The sequence below is a fragment of the Cebidichthys violaceus genome, unplaced genomic scaffold (genome assembly GCF_023349555.1).
Source record: "Cebidichthys violaceus isolate CVI_PGR_0920_01 unplaced genomic scaffold, fCebVio1.0.p SCAF_5, whole genome shotgun sequence".
In the NCBI taxonomy this organism is placed as follows: domain Eukaryota; kingdom Metazoa; phylum Chordata; class Actinopteri; order Perciformes; family Stichaeidae; genus Cebidichthys; species Cebidichthys violaceus.
In genome coordinates this window covers 12,306,908-12,332,427 of record NW_027176705.1, presented here as the reverse complement: position 1 = coordinate 12,332,427, position 25,520 = coordinate 12,306,908, and the positions used below count along the sequence as shown (strand labels likewise).

The window sequence follows — 25,520 nt, the reverse complement described above, 5'->3', positions numbered from 1 at the left end:
CGACTAAAATCATAAAGGCCAGTATACAGTGGTTCATAATATGTTCAGTCAGGGGACTGGGAACAAAAACGTCAGAAAACACAGCTCTGTGATGGATGTGGTTCCAATCTAACCATCCCATTAAAGAAATGAAGCTCTTTTTGAGTCTGCCTCAGAGATTAGATTCAGTTAAGATGAAGGCACTTTTTATGGCATTTCAAGCAGAGTTGATAAGAAGTAATAAGAGGAATATTTGCATTAGATCTCTCATGGCACGAAGAGCTGAAACTCTAAAGCAAAATCAGAAGATCTCATGATATTCAAATTTGAGTGTATCAAAAGGCAAGTGTGTCTGCTTCGAATGGACTGACTGAGATAGCTTGTGTCTTTCAAGCTTCAGAAAAAAAGACCATATCAATGTTAAATCAATGTAAGAGAAAAACACTCAGAACTTTCATAATCTGTTTATGTTCCTGCTCATTGAAGTATTTAGAAACACATTCATAATCCAAAGCTTGCAGTATAGTTAATTTGCCTACAGAAATATACTGCAGATGAATACTGTGAGACAAGATTATACAATACATTGAGAGATGAATTGCGCAACAGCTGCGCTACATCTACCATGCCAACACATGGACTATTTCTCAGCATTTGTACTACCTATATGACTGTCATTTCTGTGCATCATCGCTGAGCTGCTGTTATTATAACAAGTGAATACCAGCCTTCTTGAAACTACATGCTCACGAGAATTAAGGAAGCTAGAAATCTAAGGAAGCTAGAAATGAAGGGAATTGATTAATAATTTATCAAGCAGAAGCCTATAGATGAGAATACAATCAATGCTGCATGCATGATCTATACTCTGCTGTTTCATCCGTGCACATATACTTGATCTAAATGCAAATATATGACTTTTGCTGTGCATGGTTGCAGGCACCTTTTATAGTGATATTTAATAATTTTGTAAGTCTATTTCTGTTTAATACTCACCACTTGTGAAATATAGTTGACATGCAACATTTTTTTTTCTAAGTAGAAATGCAGCCTCAGCTCTCCATCTCCAGTTCAGTGAGATTAATGGAGGATACATTGACAATTCTTGTCGAGTAGAATACATTTTTCCACATTTCAAACAAACCTAACATTATGCAATCTGCAGCAGTCTGTCATAGCAAATTAAATTGGTTATTTAGAAATAGGTTGCATTTATTGTTATGGTGAATATTTAAAAGTGAGGTGCAACAGATGGATGCCGAGAGAGCAAGCGGAGAAAGCAAGTCACTTAGCAATACGAACTACCTATATCAGTGTACTATTCCGATATGTTGTGTAGCATTGATACTTATACTAAATCTAATCAATTAAAAAAAAAAAAATCCATAGGGGCATCATATGATATGATGCCGCCAAACAGTTTTCTTGCAAGAAGCCTGTGGTGTGTCCTAAGCTCTTGTAGCTTTATCAGTGGTACTCGTGACTCCATCTGTCTGTCAGTAGCTGGTGTGTGATCCTCACTTTACTGTTGCAGCAGTAAACCTTTGTGCCAGCCAGCCACACTTATCTGTCAATAGTAAGCCAGAGCATGAGCCACACTTAGCCAACACTTGTCTCTGGTCTCACCCAGTAATCCGACTTGCTAGTGTCTCTTTCCACTACGATGTGTGTGTGTGTGTGGGTGTGTGTCTGTAAGTCTCCTTATCTAACCATGAAAATCCACGCCTGAAAAGACTTGTGTCTGTGAACATGTGTTTCTGTGGATAGGCTGTGTTCTTGCCACCAGTTTCCACAGCTGTGCTTTCCTCTCTGCTCACCCTCTGGATGCTCAGCATTCACAGGTGGCTTTAACCTACACCACACAAAGCGCAAAATCCACCTATCTCTGGTTTCTTTTGGCCTCGCTTATCTCCTTTTGTCTCATTGGGTCTGTCAGATGATTCAGCACTGTATCCAAACAGACTTTCTCTAACCCTTTTTCACAATGTTGTTTGTAACCTTCTACCCAGCATTACATTAGCCAGTCACTCTAGAAACATACTTTATTCATTAGGAAAGCCAGAGAGCCAAGAACTTTTACATTGTTCAAGCTAATGGAAGAAACTGATTAGCCTAATTGAAGTAACGAGGAAGTATATACAACATCAATAAAGTTGTTTAATCAACTCCAAATCAATGCCGTTTTAACACATTGAACACCCAACTGTTATCATCGTGTTTGCTGCATGGCCGGATAACATCGACTAATGCCATTTGACAGCTTTGAAAGCTGTAAATACAAAGCCTCCAATATATCTGTCAATCTGATCTGATGTAAAACACTCTCATGTGTGTTACATCTTCAAATTTGTCCAGAAGCATTTTGCTCAGTGTATAATACTTTATTTGTGAATTATCCATATTTTGATCAAAACATGAAGTGTGACTGACTTGATGTGTGCCTGCAGGCTCTTTCAATGCTATTCTCTCCTTTGCTGGCGGCCTCTCATGTGAAAACATGTGATCTTTGTTGGACCAAAAGAGATGGAGCTCATGTGGCCAGCATCAGGTTTTGGAGAGCAGCAGCCCCGGCAGTGGGATCACTGCCTGCCAGCTAAGGGTTAAATATTTCTCCACCACTACCCCCTTGTTTTTCACAAGTAGTAGCACTGATGTCTCTCCGGTCCCATGGCCATTTACTTTCCGTGCGTGTTGAGTGAAAAAAAAGGGGCGAGGGAGGGGGGTCACATAAAAAGAGGAGAGCAAGAAGAGAGGAAGAGGAAATGTTTCTTTGCATTATACCCTATATGTGATCTTCATGGAGGAGTGTGTCAATGAATTCCTTGTCTGCACCTAAGGGGAAGTATTTCTCGGCTGGAATTTGAGGGATGAAGTCGGAGGTTCTCTGTTTTGACCCTTGTGCTTTGCCCCCCCCCCCCCACTGCCCTCCCCTAGCCCCCCTCCCACCAGATTCCAGGGCCTGGGGCAGAGACTGGTAGTGCTTAGTCCATCAGCAGCTGAAACATGATACCAAGAGAGCCCGCTAAGCTCCTCTTTTATTGTACCAAGTCAGGTCAGGCTGTTTACATCCTTTATTTATTGTTCTCCCGCTCCCCCCTTTTTTACCCTCAGAAACTGCACAAAAAAAATCCGGTCCCCTCACGTAACTATAAAGTGGGAAACATCACGACAAATAAGTTTAGTCACATATTATTTTGTGTTGAGTAGTGAAAAAAATCACAGCTATTACGGTGACAAAGTTGTTGCCATCGGTTGACTGGTGCAGCCAATACAAGGCTCTGTGTGTGTGTGTGTGTGTGTGTGTGTGTGTGTGTGTGTGTGTGTGTGTGTGTGTGTGTGTGTGTGTGTGTGTGTATAGTACCAGAGTACATATGCTCATTTGGTGCATTCAATTCTATGAATTCCCTTGGGACTGTACCCTGAAGGTAGCTCAGTCAGGGCTTTTGATTCGTGAGCTGCAAGGCCTTGGGAGCTGCTATCGGTGAAATGACATAAGGCGCATTCTTCTTGTTTGTTTGAGTGTGAGGGTTGATGTGGAAATGAATGTTTAAGCCATAACTTTTGCAGTCCGTGACCCTGGCTAGTGAGTAGGTATGATATGGAAGTTAGGGATGGAAAAGGATTGAATGGATGAGTAAATACAGCTTCAGTGTTGTGGTTCATGGTTGGCTTCGCTAAAGATTTACTCAGTGTCCACTCACTATCATTTTCTCAAGCATGAATGGAGTTTTACCATGACAACTGAGAAAACCTATTACATTAAAAGGACCTTGTTTGGCCCCTCTTGTTTGCAAGGTCAAGAATGAACTTTCACGCTCAACTATATATTTATCATATATGTGTGTGTGTGTGTGTGTGTGTGTGTGTGTGTGTGTCTCTCTCTTCAGGTGTGATGTGCGAAGCGGAGCTCTCCTTCACACTGGAGCCCAGTGACATCATTGCTGTACAGGAGCAGCCGCTCATGCTCCACTGCCAGGTGGACGGCATCCCCCCAATTACGACACAGTGGAGGCACAACGGTCTGCTTTTAACTCAGGATCAGCATCACGCCACCTTCATCAATGGCTCACTCCTGATCGCTCACTTCCAGAAGACCAAAGCCCATGGATCATCTGACGAGGGCGACTACGAGTGTATGGCCCAGAATTCTTTTGGGCTGGTGGTGAGCCGCAAGGCTCGTATTCAGGCAGCCAGTAAGTCTCTTCTTTTGTCTTTTGATGTGATGTAAGATGTATGACAGTTGTAAGGACTGTATGTGCTTGAGGGGGGGATGCATTTCAAGTTCTTTACGTTTAGTTTGATTGCCTACATTCACACATGACAGTGGTATCCATCTTTCATACAACTCTCCTTAAAAGAAATATCACAAATGGGTATTAATTCATAATTAAAATCATAATTGAGCAATGCAGATATGAGACAAGCAGACTCTGCAACTACTTACATAAGTTTGATGAAGTTGTGATCTGTGTTCCCTACAAAAAAAACAATGTAATTCAAACATTACGTTTCCGACATTACGTCACATTTCCATCCAGTGCCAGTCATCAAGGTATTGCTGTGCTGTAAATTTACTTAATTTATGGGTGTGGAGTCACTTGAACATTTGTATATCATTCTTAGAGTTTAATGAACTTTCCGATGCTCATCTACAGTGCTGCTTAGAAATTCAAGCTTTTGAGTTTAGCATTAACAAGCGCTCATGCTGAGAGTCTCCAAGCTGCTTTGTAAGAGTGCAATAAGCAGCCCACTCACTGGTGGAGGCATCCACATTTATCTTCTCTGGCTTGACCACCAAATCTCTTATTTGAAGTCACTCTAGTTCAACATTAAGTTCTCAGCATTGTTGCCATAGTTCATTTACATTTGCATCATATTATAGTCAAGCTGACTGTCTGTACGCCTCTCTTCTCTTTGCTCTCACACATATATACAGTGCATGTCTCAACTTACTTTAAATCAAAGGCATCAAGGATGTGCACATTCCTCTGTGGACACGCTGAGATGTTGCAGCAGCAGCTTTAGTGATACTGTAATGTTAGACGCTGTGTTGAGTTAAGACTTTTTGAAGGCTCTGTTATATATACTCTGTAAAACAGAGACGGACAAAGGCTCGCAGAAGCCTGTTGATTCCCGGGCTGTGTGTAGACAGCACACTGCTGTGCTGTTGTGGCCAATACAGCTTTTCCACTCAGCAGGATAGGGAGGTTAGCATGGATGTCTCACTGGCCAAAGGGAAAAGTCACTCTAGCTCAGTGGCTGGCGCTGTCAAACACATGCAACCTTTCAAGGCCTCCCCTTCCTTTTCAAAGGTCAGATTTTAGCAGCTATTTAATTGCATTTTTTTTTTATTGTGCTTCAGGAAAAAGTCTTCAGTATTGTCCCCCTAATTTTAATTTCACAGAATTGCTTCGACATAGTGGTAAGAAAGCATGAGGAAGATGAAAATCCATAGATTTATGAACACAGAGAAAAGAATCGACTTTTGATTTGTACTGCAGCAATGTACAGTGTATTATTTATGACTTCAATATCTGATAGCAATCACATGTTATTCATTTGACGTTCGAGGTGTATTTCCTTGAAATGTTCAAGGAAACAATTTAAGTAGTATAGTGAGTGTCTCTTCAATAAGGAAACAGGGTTGCAAATTAGTGTGATTCGAGTATGTCATGCTCTGAATTTTGAAAATGTATTTGTTGATTGCATTGCTTAGTGTAAATTTGTAAAGTACAGAGTTGGGATGCAGTGGAGTCATCCAGCCCTCCAGTTCTCTCTTCACTTAGCCAAGAATTATGCAAGCCTAGAGCAATCCTGCATCACTCATCTGTTTCTGAAAGGCTGTGATGCGAATACAGATTTAATCTTGGTGAATGAACCTGACCTGGAGCACACCTTGGACTTGGTGGTTCAAGTTTGAAATCATTCATGGTGAAAATAATCTGTTTTGTCGGTGCTTTGCTCTTCTGCAGATCCTTTTCAGCTTTTCCTGTTGTCTCTTATTGATTGGGAAGGCACTGAAGCATTACTGAAAGTCACATTCTGACCACTGACCTTTTGGGTTGTATTGAGCAGTCTTTGAGGATGAGACATTGAATGAGTAGAGGCTCTGCTGTAATTATAGTCTTTCCCTCCTTAATGGAGTCTCACTTCTATCAAGGAAGCAAGAAGCCGTCACTGTGAAAATAATCCTCCAGGGAACCTTCAAAGGGACTCGCAAGATACAAACTTCTGTTACCCATCATTACTCACTAATACCTTTTGTATTTTGGAAGATTCGCCATAAAACAATAATGTTGTTTTTTCTCTGTGAATTTGACCATGTCTTTTTGTTTTCATTGCATTGCATTGTATGAAAAATGTCCCACTTCTTTTTTAAGTCATATTGAAGAGGCTTTCTTTGCACCATTAGTTGTGGTAGTTGACTGCCAGTCTTGTATTTTCCCTGTTGTGTCACAGTAAAGTAACATATTTCCACCGTTCATTAGTAGGCATAACAGATTTCTTACCTGCAGTCTTTGAAAGGGTTTATAGATGATTTTTTAACTGTACATTCAGAAAAAAAATGGTAATCGTCCTTCATTACCCAGCTTCTTTCACACCTCAGCCTCTAGGTTCCTGCAGGCGATGGTTCAGTACAGAAGTGTTCCCCTGTTGATCAAGCCTCAATTTGTCAGACTATTATGTTTTTGGTCTTCAATATAAGGTCTGAAAGGAGCTTAATCTTTGATGCGAAGTATATTCTACAGGGATTTTGACAATCGCCGGTCTGTGTCATTTTGTTTATGAAGAGAAATGGCCCAAAACTAGTTAGTGCTCTCATTACAAAGATCACTGAGTAGTGTTTGTTTCTTTTTCTGTTTCAAGTGTTTGTTAATGTTGATGCTTTCTTTGTGTTTTTGAGGTAATTTGCTGTGTTATAGTCCCTCTTACAACAGCTCTGACTTGTACCACTGTGATGCAATGGGTGGTGTGATTACTGAAGACTCTTTATAGCCCTCCCAGTGGATAAAGCTTCCATCTTACCCTCTACACTACCTCCCTCCATAAATTTCACTTTTTATTTGCTTGACAACCATTTGTGCGAGCTCACTGTCGGGGGCTGGTATAGGACGGACTCCCCGTCGCCCCTCTAAATCGGCGGTCGGTCCAGGAAACTCTTTTTTTCCTCCTAAATGTTATCTCTTTGATGGTCGGTTTCTCTCTCTCTCTCTCTCTCTCTCTCTCTCTCTCTCTCTCTCTCTCTCTCTTTCCTCAGTTTCTCTAGGACCTCCTCATTAGCTTACGTTCAGGAAGCTTTTCATCATTTGGATGAATGACAAACCTGGTACAGTGGGCCTGGACGGGGCTACTGCCCCTCCCCCACATCAAACCCGCGTCACCAGGCAACACACCACAAAAGCCCCCCTGTTACAAAATAGCTTTTAGGATCAATTGAAATGACTTGCTTTTGTCTGTTTGTCTGGAATTAATTGGAAAGAGTTGAAGCTTTGTTCAGAATTTTTTTCCCCTAGTCCTGTCCATATGTGGAGACTGCAATTGACCTCAGGGACCATTCGAAAATATATGAAGTGGGCTTAGAAATGGCAAAGTCAGGGCCAACATGAGGAGAGTGAAAACACAAATAGTTAAAAAAAAAAAAAATGCAATTAATGCAAGTTCCATAACTGGGCATTTTCCGTATAATTTATTTTATTGACTACTTCGGTAATAGATATAAAGCCCTTGGCTGCTGGATGATCATTTCCACCTTGTTTAATTCTGAAATGGTCATGGTGAATTTAACTGCCTTTATAATGGTAGGCTCTTGAATGAGACTTTAATAAAAAAAGAAGAACCCAGAGGGTTGTAAAGAATGAGATAGGAGAAGACACAGGATGCCTGTAAAAGTGTCTCAGTTTATACCCATGCCTCGCACTTGCGTAAATTTAACTCCTTTCAGCGGTATAAATGTAAATTTATACTTCTATATAAAGTGTGATGTCGACCGGGCAGAGTCCGATACTACACGTGTAGCTGTGGCAGAAGATGAGAAGTTGCAATATGCTACATTTAAAATCTTCGTGGCTGGATTGTCACTAGCAGCTACTCCGATTCAGACACCATTTATTGAGAGTGATTTATGGGGAGCTCCGGTTAGTGGATGTCAGAGTGTTTGTACGTGTGCATGTGTTTGGAGGGTCGGCGGTGGCTCTCCATCACCCTGCGACCTTCCTGTCCCTACCCCTTTCATGGCCTCCTGTCTGGGTGAATGCTGAAGCGCTATCCCCACATCTCCTTGTAGCTCCCTTTGTCTGCCAAACCCCGCCCTCGATCTGCCCCCCCCCCCCCCCAACCTTGCTCTTCTCTGCTCGCTTGCCACGAAGCAAGTCATCTCTCTGTCATATAGATTAGCCAACTAAATGCCATATACGCTTTGACATTTAAACATGAAGCCTCGTAGTGTTTTCTTTTCATCCTTGCAAAATCAAGATTAGTTCATGCAGCAGACCTACTGCATTATTGACATTGCAGCATTAGTAACTTCATTTATCACAGTTTTGGAAGAAAAGGCATATGGCATTGCCACAAAGCAAATATAGAGTCATCGTTGTATTCCTCTCGCTGATATCATTCCTCTCAATGATCATCCTGGCTTGAAAACATCACATGTTAGTAGTAGTAGTGCCTACAGACATGGCCTATGACTGCCCTGTTCCTTCCTTTAGGCAGGTATGCGGCTGATGTTAAACCAGAATGTTCCCTCCTGCTGTGTGGTCAGCGCCCCTCCATCTGTCCGCCAATGTGTCAGAAGGATTGATGAAGAAAGGGATCTTCTCTTCTTTTTTTTTCTGCACCGATTAGGTAGGCAGAAGGGATGAGAGCTCTGACCCCTGCTGTGTAGTTACACCCAAAATGGGTTCATTACGGTACACCTGCAGACGAAACACTCAGATCTCTTTGCCTGATATGCATGCTGTATTTGAGTTAATTAAGAATTGGCTACAGTGTGTAAGATATTTTATTACTTGTTATAGAGTAGCAACCAGCCTTTTAGAAGTGGTTTTAAGCGGGTCCTTGTCCTATACTCTGTTATAGGGTAAACAACTGCCAGTGTCATTGTCTCCCTCTCCCTTTCTCTCCCATGCCTATAAAGATGCTGTTTGTCCTCTATGGGTTGCTTTTCTCAGGGAGCTGCATAAACACAGCAATACTGAACATCCCTGATGCCAACTCTGAATATTTACATTGACAAATGCTTAAGCTGTACAACCCTCCTGTGGAGAAGGGGCAGGACGAATCCCTATTATAGCTGAAGATGACACATCATTGACCTTGAAGCAGCGGAAAATCTCCAAGGGATCCCATACTGCTCATAGCATGCCTTATTGTCTTAGTTCACTCTATCTTGTTACAGTGGGGAACAGTGAGATGCAATTTAAAATTTGTATTAGTTTCCAAACCATTCCAGACTGTTGTAGTAACTTTTCTAATTTATTACCAAACAATTTTCTATACAATGCATTAACTACTATTTAAATTTTAGAACAGTGTTGATAATGCTGCATGGTTGGAATCAAAAAGCACATGCACCTTCACCTGCTTTGCAAGAATTTTATTTTTTTTAATCCTTCTCTATCTCTAAATGTCAGGAATGAACAGCTAATACAACAAAATCAAGAGTAAAATGGTTGCTAGTGTGCTTACATTTTGAGCTACGCTGACAGGACTCCAGCCATGCACAGAGCACAGACATGCATGGAGAGCTATAACCGTCTTCTGTTAGAGGGAGCTGCCTCATGATATGAGGGATGAGCTGCTGTGGGAAGAGGGCACCCTTTAAGCACTAAAAATATCTACCTGTGAAAACAACATCACTTGGCAAATAAAGACATTACACAGTGGAAGGAACACTGAAGATGGTGAAACAACTGGGTGATGAAAATATTGAACCGCTCAAAATAGCATTTTGCTTATTCCTCTAGGCGCACTGTCTTCATGTTTGACATGGCTTTAATCCTGCTCATGTCTTTCTCAGAGTGATATAATAGCAACTGTAATCATGTTATATGTTTGTTTATCGAGAGCTTTAAAAGAACAGATTGGTAGCAACATGCTTTTTACACAGTCAAAGTGAAAACACACATCTGTGTACCAAATGCCTGCACATGCACAAAAACACATACAAGTCAGGGCATACAAAATAAGTTTGCACCAACTGCAAATAAATTTTAGATGCATTAAACCCACAGAATCATAAATATTAGAACATGAATCACTTCTCACATGTTATGTGAGAAAAAGAGAGACATTCAGTCATCAACATCGTGAATTGCAGTAATTTTTTAATTGGTTTAATTCATTTTTAAAATGTTCCAACATTTGATTCGTAGAGATTTAGAAGACACATTTATTTCTGATCCAAAACAAATTCAAATGCATTTTATGTCAGTAGGCTGCTCCCTCCAGCAGCTGCTCTCATCAGCTGTGTACACTGTAGCTGATCATCCAGATAATGCCCATTCAGACGATTTCTTTTTATATATTTCATTGTCATACTAAGCAGTGTTAACTTTGAGAACGATTCTTTCAACGCTAACAAGTCATCGTATTGATGTTGAGTGGCACATGTGTTTTTTGACAGTGTGATAAAATCAAAATAAACACAACATTTTTACCGTTTCACTACACAAGGATCAGCTTCAACTAAGATCAGGTCTCAGTTGAAATTCAAGTTCAGTGTTGAGATTTCACCCTCGTTTAAAGTTTGTGTAGCATGTGTGTGTTTGTCTGTGTGTCTGTCAATGAATGTGTGGATCTGACTGCGTCTGTGCGTGTGTGTTGGGCAAAGTAATGCGGTCTGTGTTGGTCTCCGGATGTCTCTGGACCACCCTAGCTATACTCAAACAAACAAATCAAAAGGGGGCCTAAAGTTCCTTCTGCCTGCTTTTAAGGCTCATGGGAGGAATTCCTTAGTAATAGAGGGGAAAGGTGAGAGAGAGAGCTGAGGCTGGGCCAAAGGTTGGAGGGTCAGGCCAGTCTCGGGATGCTGGAGTCTGGCTTTACAATCTATACACAGCGGTCTTGCATTGACTTGTTTTGAGTTGGATAAATCCAGTATGATGTTTTGTCTTTACCAAGTATGTGTTAGTGATGTTTCCTGTGTTTTCAAACCAGCATGTGTGAGTTTCGTTATCTTTAGCTCACCTGGAACCTTGGAAGAGTGTGTTTGAATATCTGTCCTCCAAAGTGAAGGCAAAAGTGGTGTTTGGTCCCAACTTCTTTAAGGTCCTATTTTAGGGTTTGAACTGTAATATAGTGTTGATCAATAATGAGGATGTGGTTTAGGTTTAGGTTTAGGTTAGGCAACACCAGAAAATCAATTTTGTCAACAGAGGGTTCTCGTAAGGAGGGAAGCACAAGGATATGTTGATGTGTACTAAGTGTGTATGTTGGTGTTCCTGTGAGTCCAGGCTTCACCAGGGGCCTGGCTAGCTCTCGCTACTGCCCCATCACCGCGCTTCACTACACTTAACAGCGCCTTTATGGCCAGATTGGGCCGTTAAAAAGCTTTATAGGGTCTGCACCATCCACCAATAAAAACACCAAAACTCCCTCTTCCTGTCTTATCCTTTGGCAGACATTTTCTTTGGCATGTGTGAAATGTGTAATAAGGACAAAGACAGACGGGAGGTGGAGGTATTAGTCGTAGAGATAATAGTAAACAAAAGTGTTATATTATAACATTATTTCCTCCTCAGTTCTTCACACACACACACACACACACACACACACACACACATAGGGCCCCTCAGTCCAGTTTTCCACTTTGTCAAAGCAGGGATCAGGAAATCTTTCTGTGGTGGTAAGTAAGCAGAAGAGCTGGAGACAAAGGCCAGTCAGTGATGGGCAGGCAGCGGCTCTCCTTTGGGCCTCGGCCACCTCTCCCCTCTCTAGCCTGTGTGTTTGTGTGTGTTGGGGTACCTCTCTGAGCGTATTGTTAGTTGTGAAATGCGGGGCAGTGGAGTGGCTGGGAACAGGCAGAGGCTGTGGAGATGTGCAGCCTCTGGTGGCTCTGCTTTGTGTTGGTGGCCTGGGCGTTTGTTCTCCTGACCGACTCAGCTAGCTGTGGCTGAGGCCCCCTTTTGTCACTGCTGACTCTGGGTGGGTGTGTTTCCCCTTGCACCCTCCCTCCTCCTTCTTCTCCCTCTGTTTCAGCATTGACTCAGAAATAGAGGGGTCAGAGGTCATGAGGGGCTGGACAACAGGGAGGGGGGTTTATCTGGGAAACGGTGACCTTTTTGTGTGCACTAGGGCAGAATACCCCTCCCCTTTTTTTTTATTCTCCTCGGAGTACGTTTCCCCTCCTCCACAGCTCAGCCTCCTGCTCATTCCCCAGTGGGGACCCATCCCCCTGTCTGCTGGCCCCAGGGCAGTGGCAGTGACCTTGGCTTTGGCAGTGAAAGAAGGTGGCCCAAACCTGCCACACCGTCACAGCTCTAACTCTGCCCTTTCCCAAACAAGCAACGCAGCAGCCTAGAACAACAAGAGCAAAATAAGCACATTTTCACTCACTAAAGGACATTTATTTGTCTGTCATGTGTTTTCGTTTTTTCCGCAGAGGCTTATCAGTTAGTCGCTTGAATAAAAGTCAGCCCCATAAAACAATTACATTCTTTACCTCTATTACTGCTGTTTTTTTCAAATGTGTTTCATTCAAAAAATCACAAAGTGACTGTTTTGAAGTTTGCACTTGGCTTGAGGAAACCTGTGGCAATATTTCAATTGTTTCCTCACACAATTCTAATGCTATAGTTCTGCATTGAAGCTATTATTTTAGCAGCATTGTGTTGGAAGACTTGTTTTTCACTTTCACTGCAGGCTAACCGATATCTGCAAAGGGAATAATGAGGAAGGGCGAGTATGATTACTCTGAGAGTTTGTGGGAGAAATGATTGAATGGATTTAGGATCTATATGTTTGTGTGCATGCTTTGTAATCATCTTCACAAACAAATTCTAAAATAAGGGATTTTTTTGTAAAAACATAAACTCATTGGGATCAACAAAGAAAGTAAAAAACAATCCATACTCTTGTTTCTCCAGTTGTCACATAGGAACGAAGCACCTGACGTGTTTGGGGTTAAAAGCCTGTCAGGCTCCCGTGTGTGTGGAGTCGGTCAACGGGGATGAAATGAATTCCACTGGAACCAATTAGAAGAGGTTGCTGCTGGCGTAGGGTGAAACATTTCTTGAATGGTCAATTTCATCCTGACAACCTGTTTGCAACGGCTGTAGTTTTGTTTTTAGCATTTATCACTTTTGGGAATCTAATGATCAAGAGTCTTGTATTTCCATCTATTAATACAAATTATTAGAACATTCAGTGCTGTAAATGTATGATTTTTGTGAAATAAGAATGATGCAAAGAGTGGTTTCTCATCAGCATATAACGGACAAAAGCAATGCTTTAAAATAGTAAAGGAGCAACCAGATGTTGCACAGCAACCCACGTTTATGAAGAAAGCCTGCAGTGACAATCAATTATTTTGATAGTCGATCCGAGGAACATGTCTAAATAATCTCTTATTCCAGCTTCTCAACTTGTTTGATGTCATGGTAAACTGATTGTCTTTAAGTGTTGGTCTGTCGGTTGGACAAAACAAGACATTTAAAGATGTCATCTTGGGCTCTAGCAAATTGTAAGCAAAAGGGTAATTTATTAATCAAGAAAATAATCACCAGATTAATTGATAGATAAATATAATTGCAGCAAGAAATAGTGCATTGATTCAAAGGTACTGTGTGATGCAACATGATACAACATATAGTATATTTACACCTCTAATCGCTTTATTGGAGTCTTTCTGTAATAGTGGAGTTAACTCAATCACAATGTAGTGTAGGTGACTTAGCCGCCTTAATTTGAGTGATTGGAGCGGCAGAGCAAGTAGGCCACGGCAAAATAAGCGTCCATCAGTAAACCGTGTAGGGGTAGATGAAAGTGAGAGAGGTGGGGAGAAAAATAGATGGAGCATGTGTCGGTGGTCTCAAATGATCTCTGGGCCCCTCTGGCTCTGGAGGCTGGACCTTGAACCAGGAAGGAACATTCCATTCTGATGCTGTGCTGTGACCTCCTGACCTCCGGCAGCTTTGTTTCTAGGGCAGCTTTCGACAGGCAGCAAGATGCAAAGCAACAGCGGCGGGCTCGCTTGGCTTGAAGAAGCACGCCTCTGCCGTTAGAACATGCCGGAAAGCTGCTCCCCTGACCCCACACTCATAACTCTTCACTGTAACATGCACATTACCTATGCTTAACATCAAATAAATGCACTGACATGTGCCCACTCTTGCATGGGCTCATGGTCAATGACTGTAGATACCTGCTGCTAGCAAAAAACAGTAACTAATGTGAAGTGTGCATTCCCTCAACACATAGACATGTTACTGAGGCCCATTTTTCTCCCTGAATGCACCGTGAAACATTTTATTTAATTCCCACCTCAAGTGATGTAGTAGCAATTTAAGGTTCCATCGTAACAGATATTTCAACTCTCTCAGTACCCGAGAATGAGATGTGTTTATTTTATCATCACATAAATAATTTGTATCATCTGTCCAACTGTAGTCTTTAATCATCTTTATGAATGTATCTCAGTTTTTTTTCCCTTTAAAGAAGTGGTTTCATGTCATGTGTTAGCAAGTCGTAAGGCGGACCATTTCATTGCCTCAGCGTGAAAAGATGAAACATGATGCTAGTAGTGTAATAGCCCTCTCCATTTGCCAGCAGAGGCATTATTTGTGAGTGGGAAGACAGTTTTAGAGGGTTAGCTGGCTGATGGCAGGTTGGAAGAGCCCAGTGATATGTGACAGTTCATGCTAGTGCTCCACCCATCCACTGCAGGGAATAGACCAGAGGAGAGCATGACAGTCAGAGAGCCACCTCTGCAAGCTGCTTGTGTGTTCTTTGTCAACCTCTGTGTTTTCAGGACATTATTTCACATCATATCTGATTGCAGAGTAAAGACACATTGATATGTGAGTGAAGGACAGCCTTAAAATATCCTGTGTGTTTATTTCAGTTAGGGAAACGCTTAATTGAAATAAAAAACAATAATCATTTAGTGTCCGCTACTTTTCTTTGCCTTATACAAATCATACATGCCTGAGACAAAAATATTCACCCAGAAAATAATTAGCAATGAGACCAATTGCTATGCAAACTATCACACCTAATCAAAATATATATATTAAGAAGTAATCCCAAATGCATGTTTCGAGCTGCTTGGAACCACAATTAATCTGTTTAATCAAGCACAAATTGAAAATTCTGATTAATTGACAGGACTTTTATTTTATAGTAGAAATACAAACACTACAAAGACAAAGCCTGTATTTTATTCCATTGTATATAAGCCCTAGCCTTAGGATTTCTTTTTCTGTAGAAAAAAAACATTTTTTTCAATTTATGTAAATCCGTAGCAGCTCTTTGTTTACACAAGTCTTGAAAATGGTATTTCATTATCTGATAGAACAGATATGCCCTTGTTATGAATACAGTATCTGCACAGTCTTTGTTTGCACACACACTGTATAGGTAGAGGCAGAGACAAAGGGCTTTCATTTCTCACCCACTGTCTTGTAACGCTAAGTGGTTATGACAGGGCCTGCACTTGCCTTTCCTCCTTCTCCTCATCTGCTCCTCTTCCTGTGTGGTTATTTTTCCTGCTGAATTGATGTGAACTAGGCTCTGTGCAGTGGGCGTGGTAGCAGAGTCGCACATGTGCCTACAAAACCAACTATGGGTTACTGACTGCATATTAGCATGAATTCATTGGGATTAGCCAGTTTGGAGTGGGGGGCTGGGTTCCTCGGATCGACGAGGGGCAGTAATATCCCTGGTGACCACAGTCAGCTGGCAGTCTGAATGGAGAGAAAGAGGGAGGGAATAGAAAGTGAAAAGACAATAATAGGGGGCAGACTTTGAGGTTCCAGCTGTCTCAACTCGAGGATGTCGTGGTGACAATATCTTGACGTCACAAAGCGAGGCAATGCCAATTCTCTATTACATTAACGGCTGCCACTCTCTTTGTCATTATCCTAAATCCTCCATGCTCTTAAAGAGCTGCTCTCACTGTAGCCGCCCTGGTTCAGGTTTTATTCCACAGCTTCTCTCTTTGCACCATGTTGCGCATTTAAGTTTGAGTCTTCAGCACACACAACATTTCTTTCTCGTGTACGTGAGAATGTGTGTCTGTGATGCTACAAGTTCCTAAAGGCATGCGGTGGTTGGCAGAAGGACGTGCCACCTATCTTGTTTATCATGATTGATGTCACAGCATCTCCCAATAATTGAGCTCATATTAACAGAATAGAGCATCTGGGCTTTTTTTACTTCCTGTCTTCATCCCCCATTTAGCCCAGTATGAGGCACAGACTGGCTCTCAACAAGAGCAAGGCGATTTACCAAACCAAACGATTTGTTTATGAAGCACTATTTACGGTCTTTCTCATTCCTTCGTCATCAGTCCACCCTAGTCTTTGTGACAGCTACAAGCTCCTCCTTTCCTATGTTTTTGTCCCATTGCCCCCCACACATCTCTGTTTTCCACACACGTGATGGCACTATGTTGCCCGGGATTGTGATTAATGGCCGCAATTCAGCCTGAAAAATTCCCTTGAGTGGGTGCCAGTTGGCTTACGCAGAGAAGAAACTCATTACTGCTGTCAGTTGAGCTGATGGAGCAGGGAGGGATGTGAGTGATTGTACGTGTGTGTGTCTGTGTGTAAGTGTGTGTGTTTGTGTCTGAGTGAGAGAGAGAAACAAATTTTTGTTCATGTCTATAAGTGCATGCATGTCTTTCTACCTTTGCCATGTATAAGCCATCATGCGTGAATAAATGTATCCCCGTGTTTGAAGCTGAGCGTAAAGGTGACAGTGTGTCCCAGGGCTGGTATCCAAGTAACAAGGGTTCACTTCTTAGAAATGACTGAGCCTGATGTCGTCACTCCAACTTGAGGTTTTCAATGGATAACCAGTGTGAACCATGCTGGTTTATGACTGCAGTCATTCCCCTCTACAGCATGTACAGTACGTTTAGATTTTTTGTTTATTTCTACACATTCCCATCCTCCACTCACAGATACACTTTTATGTGGTAAAGTAAATATGGCAGATGGTCAGATTATTACTACTACTTTTAAGTCCTATGTTAAAGCTAATTATTATTTAATAATTCGAAAGATTTTGTTTTAAACACCATAATTACCTCTCCACTCTGATTAAAGATTGGGTTTCAGTGAGAAAGTAAAGCTAGAAGTTGAAAAAAAATAGAAAAGGCAGAAGAGGAAAAATCTAAAATAAGGGAAGGCTTGCTAAATATGGATAAGCAGAGAAGTGCAGCGAGATGACTATTTTTATTCAGTGACACCTGAAACACTGCCAAAGAAGATTTGAGGATATACACATATACATTGCATATGGGTATTGACCCATCACTAAGTCCCGCCCTCAAACACAGACCAACCAATCATACTAATCAATTATCCGGCTCTGCTCCATAGATCCTTGTGAAATCGTTTCCGATTTTTCTTCGTTTTCAGGCTGGTTTTGTGGATTTTGAGCTAGTCATGGTTAAACCTGTAATAGTGATACTCGTTACCTTGAGAGGGTGGAAGGATGCATATCAGGGCGACTGTGGCTCAATGGTAGATTGTGTTGTCCTTCTATCAGAGGATCTTCTATTAGATCCCCGGCTTAATGCCGATGTGCTCCCATGTGAATGCTAGTTAGTTCTGATGGGCAGGTGGCACCTTGCATAGGAGCCCCTGCCAGTGTATGAATGGGTGTGAATGGGTGAATGACATGTAGTGTTAAAGCTCTTTGAGTGGTCGTAGGACTAGAAAAGCGCGATACAAGTACTAGTGTATTTCCCATATCTTTCTAAAAAGTAAAATTGATACATTATAAAGCTAACATTAGCAGAGTACATTCACACATCTTTAACGTCCTAAATCTATGCAACGCCAGCTAATGAAGGCATACTGAATGCATAAACATGCTGCTTTTGCTTTTTAATGATTGTAACAGTGAATAAAGAGCTACCTGGCTTTACAGGAGCATTGTCTTTCTTGATTGCCAGATGATGTGGTGGTTCTCTTTTACACTGTGATCTGTAAATGTAGCCTTTAGCTTCTATCTTAACCTGTGTTCGCTGCTGAATCAGTTTAATATCTTGGATTGATCCTACAAACGCAAATTGTTGACCATTCTGTCTACTTCTCTCTGACATCGCTTTTCTGTTTTATTATATTTATTCAGGGAGTGCAGTTTTGCCAAGATCACACAACAGGACTTTAGCCTTGATTTTCAGCTCCAAGACAGTTTTTGGAGCTTCTGTACAAAATCCCCAGATCAGAGGCGAATCCTTGTTGGCACACCAGAACTTTAGTGTTTAATGTTTGAATTGTCCAAAGACATGATTTGCGAGTCTCGCTGGTGCCTCCCAGACCCATTTCAGATATCTAGCATGCTAAATATCTGGAACTGTCTGCCAGGGAGCTACAGCCAAATTAAAGTGCGAGACGTGGTTTGAAGGGATAGGAGCTTTGCTGTATGTGTTGCATACGACAACATTTCCAAGCATGACTACAAGCAAAGTATCGCGGATTTCTTGGACCCAAGCCCACAAATAATTTGGAGCGTTTGTTTCTGGTGGAAGTCCATTTTGGAATGAAAATATCCCATCTCGCACATGGTAATGTGTCATGTAATGTGAAGACTCCTGATTGCAAGACGTCAGGTTGTGTTGTGTGAACAGAACAGCGATATGACAACTTTGAAAGTTGTGTAGTGTGAACTTGGCTTTAGTCACAGTTTAGCCTCTATGGTAGCTCTGACAGCTTGTCGGAACAGCAGCGGGGGCAGAGCCTAGCGAAGAGACAATTAGTGCCATATGTGGCTCAGGCTTTTGTGACGCTGCTTAGGCTCAGGGCTGAGAGATACATTTATCTATATTGGTTAATTCAAAACGTTTTGGATAATGCCTGTTGTCAATTTAATTTTATTTATAAAGCCCAATATCGCAAATTTACTTGAGGGTGTTTTACAATCTGTACAGTATACGACACCCTCCGTCTCTAGCCACTTGATTCAGATAAGGAACTTCAGCAAACTTTAACAGGAAAATATATGGAAGAAACCTCAGGAAGAGGAGGGAACACTCTTCCAGGACAGACATACATACAGTAGATGTCATATGTACAGAATAGACCAACATTGCAATATTAAAGTATGGACAAATATGAGTTATAAGCTTAGATTTAATATATAGCATTTTAGCGTATTTACAATTTGTAAGTGATCAGAGGCACGTGAAAGTCTGAACCAACATAGATGGGGAGCCAAAGGAAGGAAGCTTAAACAACAGCAATAATCAAGTCTGGATGAACCATGGATGTAAATTATGGTCTCTGCATTAGCCATGGACAGGAAATACCTAAATTTAGCAATGTTGCCCTTATCAGGCAAATACAGCTGAGTATCATAAGCGTAGCAGTGGAAATTATAGAAGTGCCATATTGATTTTCTAGTTGGTCTAGGAGTATACAATGATCTATGGTGTCAAAAGCCACATTGAGATCCAGTAATATAAGCACGTAGGTGGAATTTGAATCAATAAGAAGCAGAAGATCATTTATCACTTTATTTAGTGCAGTATCAGTGGAGTGAGTGACAAGCCCTGAAAGATTAAAAAGGATAAAAAAGATAACTGTTTAATATGTGAGCCAAAAGTTGCTGAGACACAACTGAGACCCTGGATCAAGTTGTGGTTTCTTAAGTTGAGGTTTAACACACCAGTTTTAAAGCTAGTAGGGACAGCGCCAGTCGTAAGTGATAAGTTAGCAATATTTAGCTTTGTAGGTCGAGGAAGTTGTTGGTTGAGAAACTCACACCAGCATAGACATTTCAAGAGAAATAGTCTCAGGATTTGTATGAACCAAGACTATCTGGGATTCAACATATGGAGCCAGATGAGTGAGCTAGCCAGTGATTGTTGTTGATACAATAATACAGCCATTGTCATCTCAGCATAGCATTTACTTTGCTAACATGTTACAGAAACCCAACCATTTTTGCTGTCAGTTCATACCAGAATTCAATATAATTTGTATGTTCTCTCTTCCTGTTCTTGAGTGATGTAGCATAACTTTACCTGAGGCAGTTCTTGTCCTGGGAAGTGGAAGTGGAAATTTGTCATTGTAAGACAATGTAGTGTTGGGTAGTTAGTTATGGGTAGCCTTAGGTCTTATCATATCCACTATCAGCTATATAATAAGTGGAAAGACATTTGTGGGTCAAATCTCAGCAAAGAATATACAAAAGAACATACAAACATTGGGAGTAGATGAGAATGCCTTGTGTTTGCTTGCAATGACTTTGGAAAAAGAAAATGGGCCATACTGCTTAGCCCCAGATGGGAAATTTATATTAAATGGACAACTGGAGATTATGGACATACAATTCTCACTATGTTGATCAATTTGTTTGTGTGAATTTTGACAGGATTGCATTTTTGGAAACTGATTTGAGCGTTTGGAAACCAACAGGACCCAGATAAATGCCCAATGGGGACCACGCAGCTGAGGCACTATGGATCTTACAACTGCCAGAGGCTTGCTTCTCTTGAGCTGTGTGTTGGGGGGGGGGGGGGGGGGGGGGGGGGGATTTACAAAGCTGTTTTCAGCCATTTGGGGAGCACCGTTTTCAGGGTGCTGTGAGATGCAGTGGAGCGCATGGGCCGGTCCCGCCCTGCGTCTTTCAGATGTCCCGTGGGAGTGCCAGATGTGGGGTCATCCATCTACCCCTGGTTCAGGCCAGCCCCCCTCAAATCACTGTCAGATGCATAGTTAACACGGCATGCTACGCTCTCAGAAAGCAACACACACACACACACACATTGCGGTAAATTAATCTTAGAAATTTCTCTAGATTTATGTTCTTTCCACCAGCAATATATGATCAAGGAACAGCACAAAGGAAGACTTTTTGAGAGAGATTCATCTTGGCCTCCTCAGACTGGCCTCACTACCCAACAGTTGTCCTCTAATGAGGGGGAAGTAATGAGTGTTGGACTGAGGAGAATTGTGATGCCAAATGTCTATCCAGGTTGTTATTCAGAGCCACTGCTATCTGCGGGCCTCACTTATTTCTTTCTTCACAAAACAGGAGGCGGAGACGAGGCAAAGAAGAATTAAATGGCATTTCCATTTGAATATAAATGTTACCTTACCCCAGATGTCTCTCAAACGTTTACAAATATTTCAAACTCATCAACACCAAGAAGCGACAACACAGGACAGGGATAAAGCAGTTGCAGGGTTTTGCTTTTGTGCAGAAGGCATACAGTAAATGAGCTAAAGAAGAGACAGCCCATAATTCATATGGATATGAGCTCATATATACTGGTTGGATGATGGGAGAGGCATCATTTGAATTCAAAAGCAGGCGGTTGCATGCTGAGGTATTGGCGATATTAATTAGATATGTGGCCTCTGGGCAAGTAGAGAATGGCACTGTGAAGGCCTCTTTCCTGCAACAATCAGGTGTGAAAAAGAGGAGTGACAGAATATCTTTTTAAGAAGCATTCCTCTTTGTAATATACGCTTGGAGAGTGATGTTTTTTGTTAGAGCCTGATTTAAAAATTGACAAAAACTAGGTTGTTTTGCTAAGAGTAGTATGAGTGTGAGTGAGTGTGTCTAAGAGGGCATGTGCTAATAAAGTGAATTTCTTCTTCTACTATACCAATTTGAGCACAGACCCTTAAGGAGAGCTTAATGCTCCCTGAAATGCTCAAGAGAAAATGATTTAGAGTTATTCTCCACTACCTAGCAAGTTAAAGAGTAGAGAAAAGTTAGGAAATCAGCAGTCTATAGAGTGCCCAATTCCTGACCCACTTACAGATTGGCTTCTGGTATACTTAGCTTTCAGTTCTTGTTGTATTTTCCAAGAGCCTTTCTTTTAGTACTCTTTATAAAAATATGTTTTCTGTCCAGATGAGTCCAGTGTACACAGTGTACTAGCTAAATTCATTACAGGAAGACCGGGCTCAGATTGTACAGGCCAGAACAGAACTCCAGTATCATTATGCAGCTTTTTAAACTCTCTTGAAGACAAAAATATTGTCTGGCTGATGGGACTTTAATGAGGTGGTAATTTGACAGAGGGACAGACTAAAAAGAGGGCAAGTTAAGAGGTGATTGAATTCATTCGATTATTCCAGGCTGCAGTAGTAGGAGAGTACAGTAATTCACTGAGCTGTCTGTCCTCAGACCCCCTTTATCTCTCTGCTCTACTAAAGCAGAAGCAAAATTGTGCCTCCGGTGTACAATTAGGATACAGAAATGGAAAACTATTAGGCTACATGTTGTTTTAAGAATTTAAGAATTATTTCTGAAAGGTGCAAGATTCGAGATTGGGAGCATTTCGATTGCCTCTCAATGGCTCTGGCGAGCCGGCGGCTCACAGCTAACAGTGCTAACAGCGCTTACAGTGCAGCAAAAGTGCTCCCCATGAGACACTAGATGGTGAAGTGACTGGACGTCCTGGGCCCACCCGCATGTGAGAAAGGAAGATTGTGATAGACAGTGTGCAAAATATGCAACTAGAGTAGTGACGTCTTCTGAAAGTAGAAAAGATACCCTTTTGAGCCACGTCTCTGATTATCATGAGTTAATGTTTGAAGTTGTTTAATGAGTATGCAGTTTTACACCCAGTTAGACCTTAAATGTTACAAAAGGACTGCTCTTTTTCTGCTCATGCTTCAAATCCCTTCTTCGTTGCTTGTGAATCTCTGCATGAACAAACACTTATTATAATATTTATTTATTTTAAAAGGAGACAATACCAACGAGGTTGACACCAACAAAGAGCAGTTTCAAATCAAACTGGTCAATCAACTGGTTAGACAGTTATGTTAACCCTCCTTTTTCTGATGAAGCCTTCTCACTCTCTCACTTGTTTCTAATCTTACCCAAGCTGCAACTGGGAATCATTTAAATAATCCCTTAATTTTCAGCATCTGTTGTGCTTTAATGGGTCTCTTTAATTAGGACCTGCATGCTGAAGTGACTGTAGGAGGCTTAGTGCTGTGATTTGGGGCCACAGGGGCAGAGCAGGAGTGCAGGGGCTGTGGGTGCTGGAGTGGGAGGAGCCGAGGCCTGAGGGACGATGGGGTGTGGAGGGCGGAGGAGGCGCAGGAGTATGAAGTGTGATGGAGGCACAGGCACAGAGCAGGCCAACGGGGGAGGCCCAGGCTTTGTCCCTGGAGTGGAGAGGTTAGGAGGGACAGGGGGGACAACTAGACAGTGAGAAATGTGCCTTCCCATCATACTCTCTTTCTTTGACAACAAAAGCTGTTATCTTCTTACCTTAATTACTTTGCTAATAGTGTATAACGGCAAGTGATAGATAACTTTGTATTTTCAATGAAACATTTTAAACTGTTTCATTATGCTCTTTCAGTTTTTGTTCAACATTGGGCAGTAAAATAATGTTTGCTTTGGCTCCTATGCATATAGACAATCCTATAATGTTATTAAGCCACCAAAGTGTTTACGAAAGCAATATTATATAATACTGCTAATCAAAAGTCCAATTTAACATAATCAAATCGCTTTTTTTGTCCAACCAACAGTTCAAAACCCAAAGAGATTTATTTAAATATCCTAGGAGACATTTAGAAGCTGTAACGAGTGCCATTAGTTCTAAAACAAATCAGGTGATTAGTTGATTATCAAAATAGTTGCTATATGATTAACTCATTAATTAAGATTACATTTACTAATTAATTCAGCTCCTATTCAGTACAGCCTAATGATTACAAAAATGTGTTTACGGATTAAATTTTACACATAAAGTTAGCAAAACAGTTTCAACTTAACCGTTCTGGAGCTTTCGACTCCATCAGCAGATTGACTTAACTTCACTCAACGATCATGGAACTGTAGATGTTCATGATTTCTCATCTTTACAAAGGTAGTATTAAATACAGAACTAATATGTTGGATTACATTACAATGAACAGGGGTTTCTATTTTGTACATATCATTGCCTCTTATTAACTTCCTTGGTTAATTTAAACAGAGAATAAATGTTATGTATTATTGTGAATGGTAACTGTTGTAGCAATGCTGCTCCCTCAACCTTCTACAGGGAGCCTTAATAGCAGCCATCAATCGTACTATATTTAACGTATTGCACACAAGCTCCACAGTATTGATCAACACAACAGACTAAAGACAATTGCACTACAGGAAAGCCTAATGCTAACACGCTTACAACACAAGCAGAAAAGGCAATTCAATTCCAGTCAAAATGATTTTGTAATGTGAGAGGGTCAAGTATGGGAGTCTGTCATGTTCAGCTGTGAGTTTAGGAAATCAAATAGGTGGAAATCACCAAAGACACGTGAAGGAAAGGTGAAATAATGAAAAGAAAAACTAGGTTGGTGTTTGAAGTGGACAAGATATATGTGTTCTTTGGTTGACATTTAGCTGACCTGTGTTCTGATATGTGTTTGATTACATTCTATGACTTTGATTCATGCTGTGCTGTCAGATTCTATCAACATCATTTCTCTAAATTTGGATGAAGGGCACACCATGCAATATTGATAATTTGTAAAACCATATAGGTGATTATGCAGGCAGTCTTTAGTCACACTAGTGCTCTGACTCTGGGGACAGCAATGTGGGTCTGTCGGCCCCTTGGTCATGTGTTCCACCACTCTGGTCCAGAATAAATAATGACTCTGGCGATCCCCGGACCTTTCCTCTAGTACCACCATGAGATAGACGTTTCTATTTTTTAGTGAAGCATCTCAACAGCTATTGGATGGTTGGCAATGAATTTTGGTATACAGATTCCTGACCTCATCAGGATGTTGTAATAACTTTAATGATCACCTGCCATTTCATCTAGTGCCTTAGAACTTAGGCATAGACAATCCATGTCATGTAAAGGCAAAGTTCGCATTGGACTGCCACATGTGCCTGTTGAGTAAAGACTGATCAAATGCCAGATATTAAAGAAAACATAAGGTATGACAGCTGAACTGCTAGAAAAAAATAGCAATAAAGCCTGCTTGTAACCTCCTGCTGTATAACATACCGTATATTACATTGTCTGTAGAGCTTTTAATATAAATGATCAATAGGTCTGGTTCCTGAGTCTTACTGTCCTCAGGTACATCCTTACATCTCCCAGCTGAATGCGCATCGCAGATATGCAGCTTAACTGATGCTTTGGCTCATGCAGGTACTGACACAGGAAGTTGTTGATGTGCCAAAGCATTAAAAGAAGGGGAATTAATGTGTGTCATGGGAAGACAGAGTGCAACCCTTGCACGTGCAGCCCTTCCTTTCGTAGGTGATAAGCTTCACGCACCACGAACCAGCAGATTGATCGCACGAGTGCCCAGGCTTGGGCGCAGCATGTGGGTGGAGGGGGGCCTAGTGGGGCAGGGAGCCAATAAAATATCACATCTGCATTAAAATGCCAT

At 41.4% G+C, this 25,520-nt stretch overlaps 1 protein-coding gene across 1 annotated transcript in view; it reads left to right on the top strand.

Annotated features, from left to right (window-relative positions):
• Positions 1-25,520, top strand: part of igdcc3 (immunoglobulin superfamily, DCC subclass, member 3) — a 52,818-nt gene that overhangs the window by 1,237 nt on the left and 26,061 nt on the right. The window contains exon 2 of the mRNA XM_068730832.1: positions 3,867-4,172. Coding sequence (XP_068586933.1) covers positions 3,867-4,172 — 306 coding nt within the window. The remainder of the gene's footprint in view (positions 1-3,866; positions 4,173-25,520) is intronic.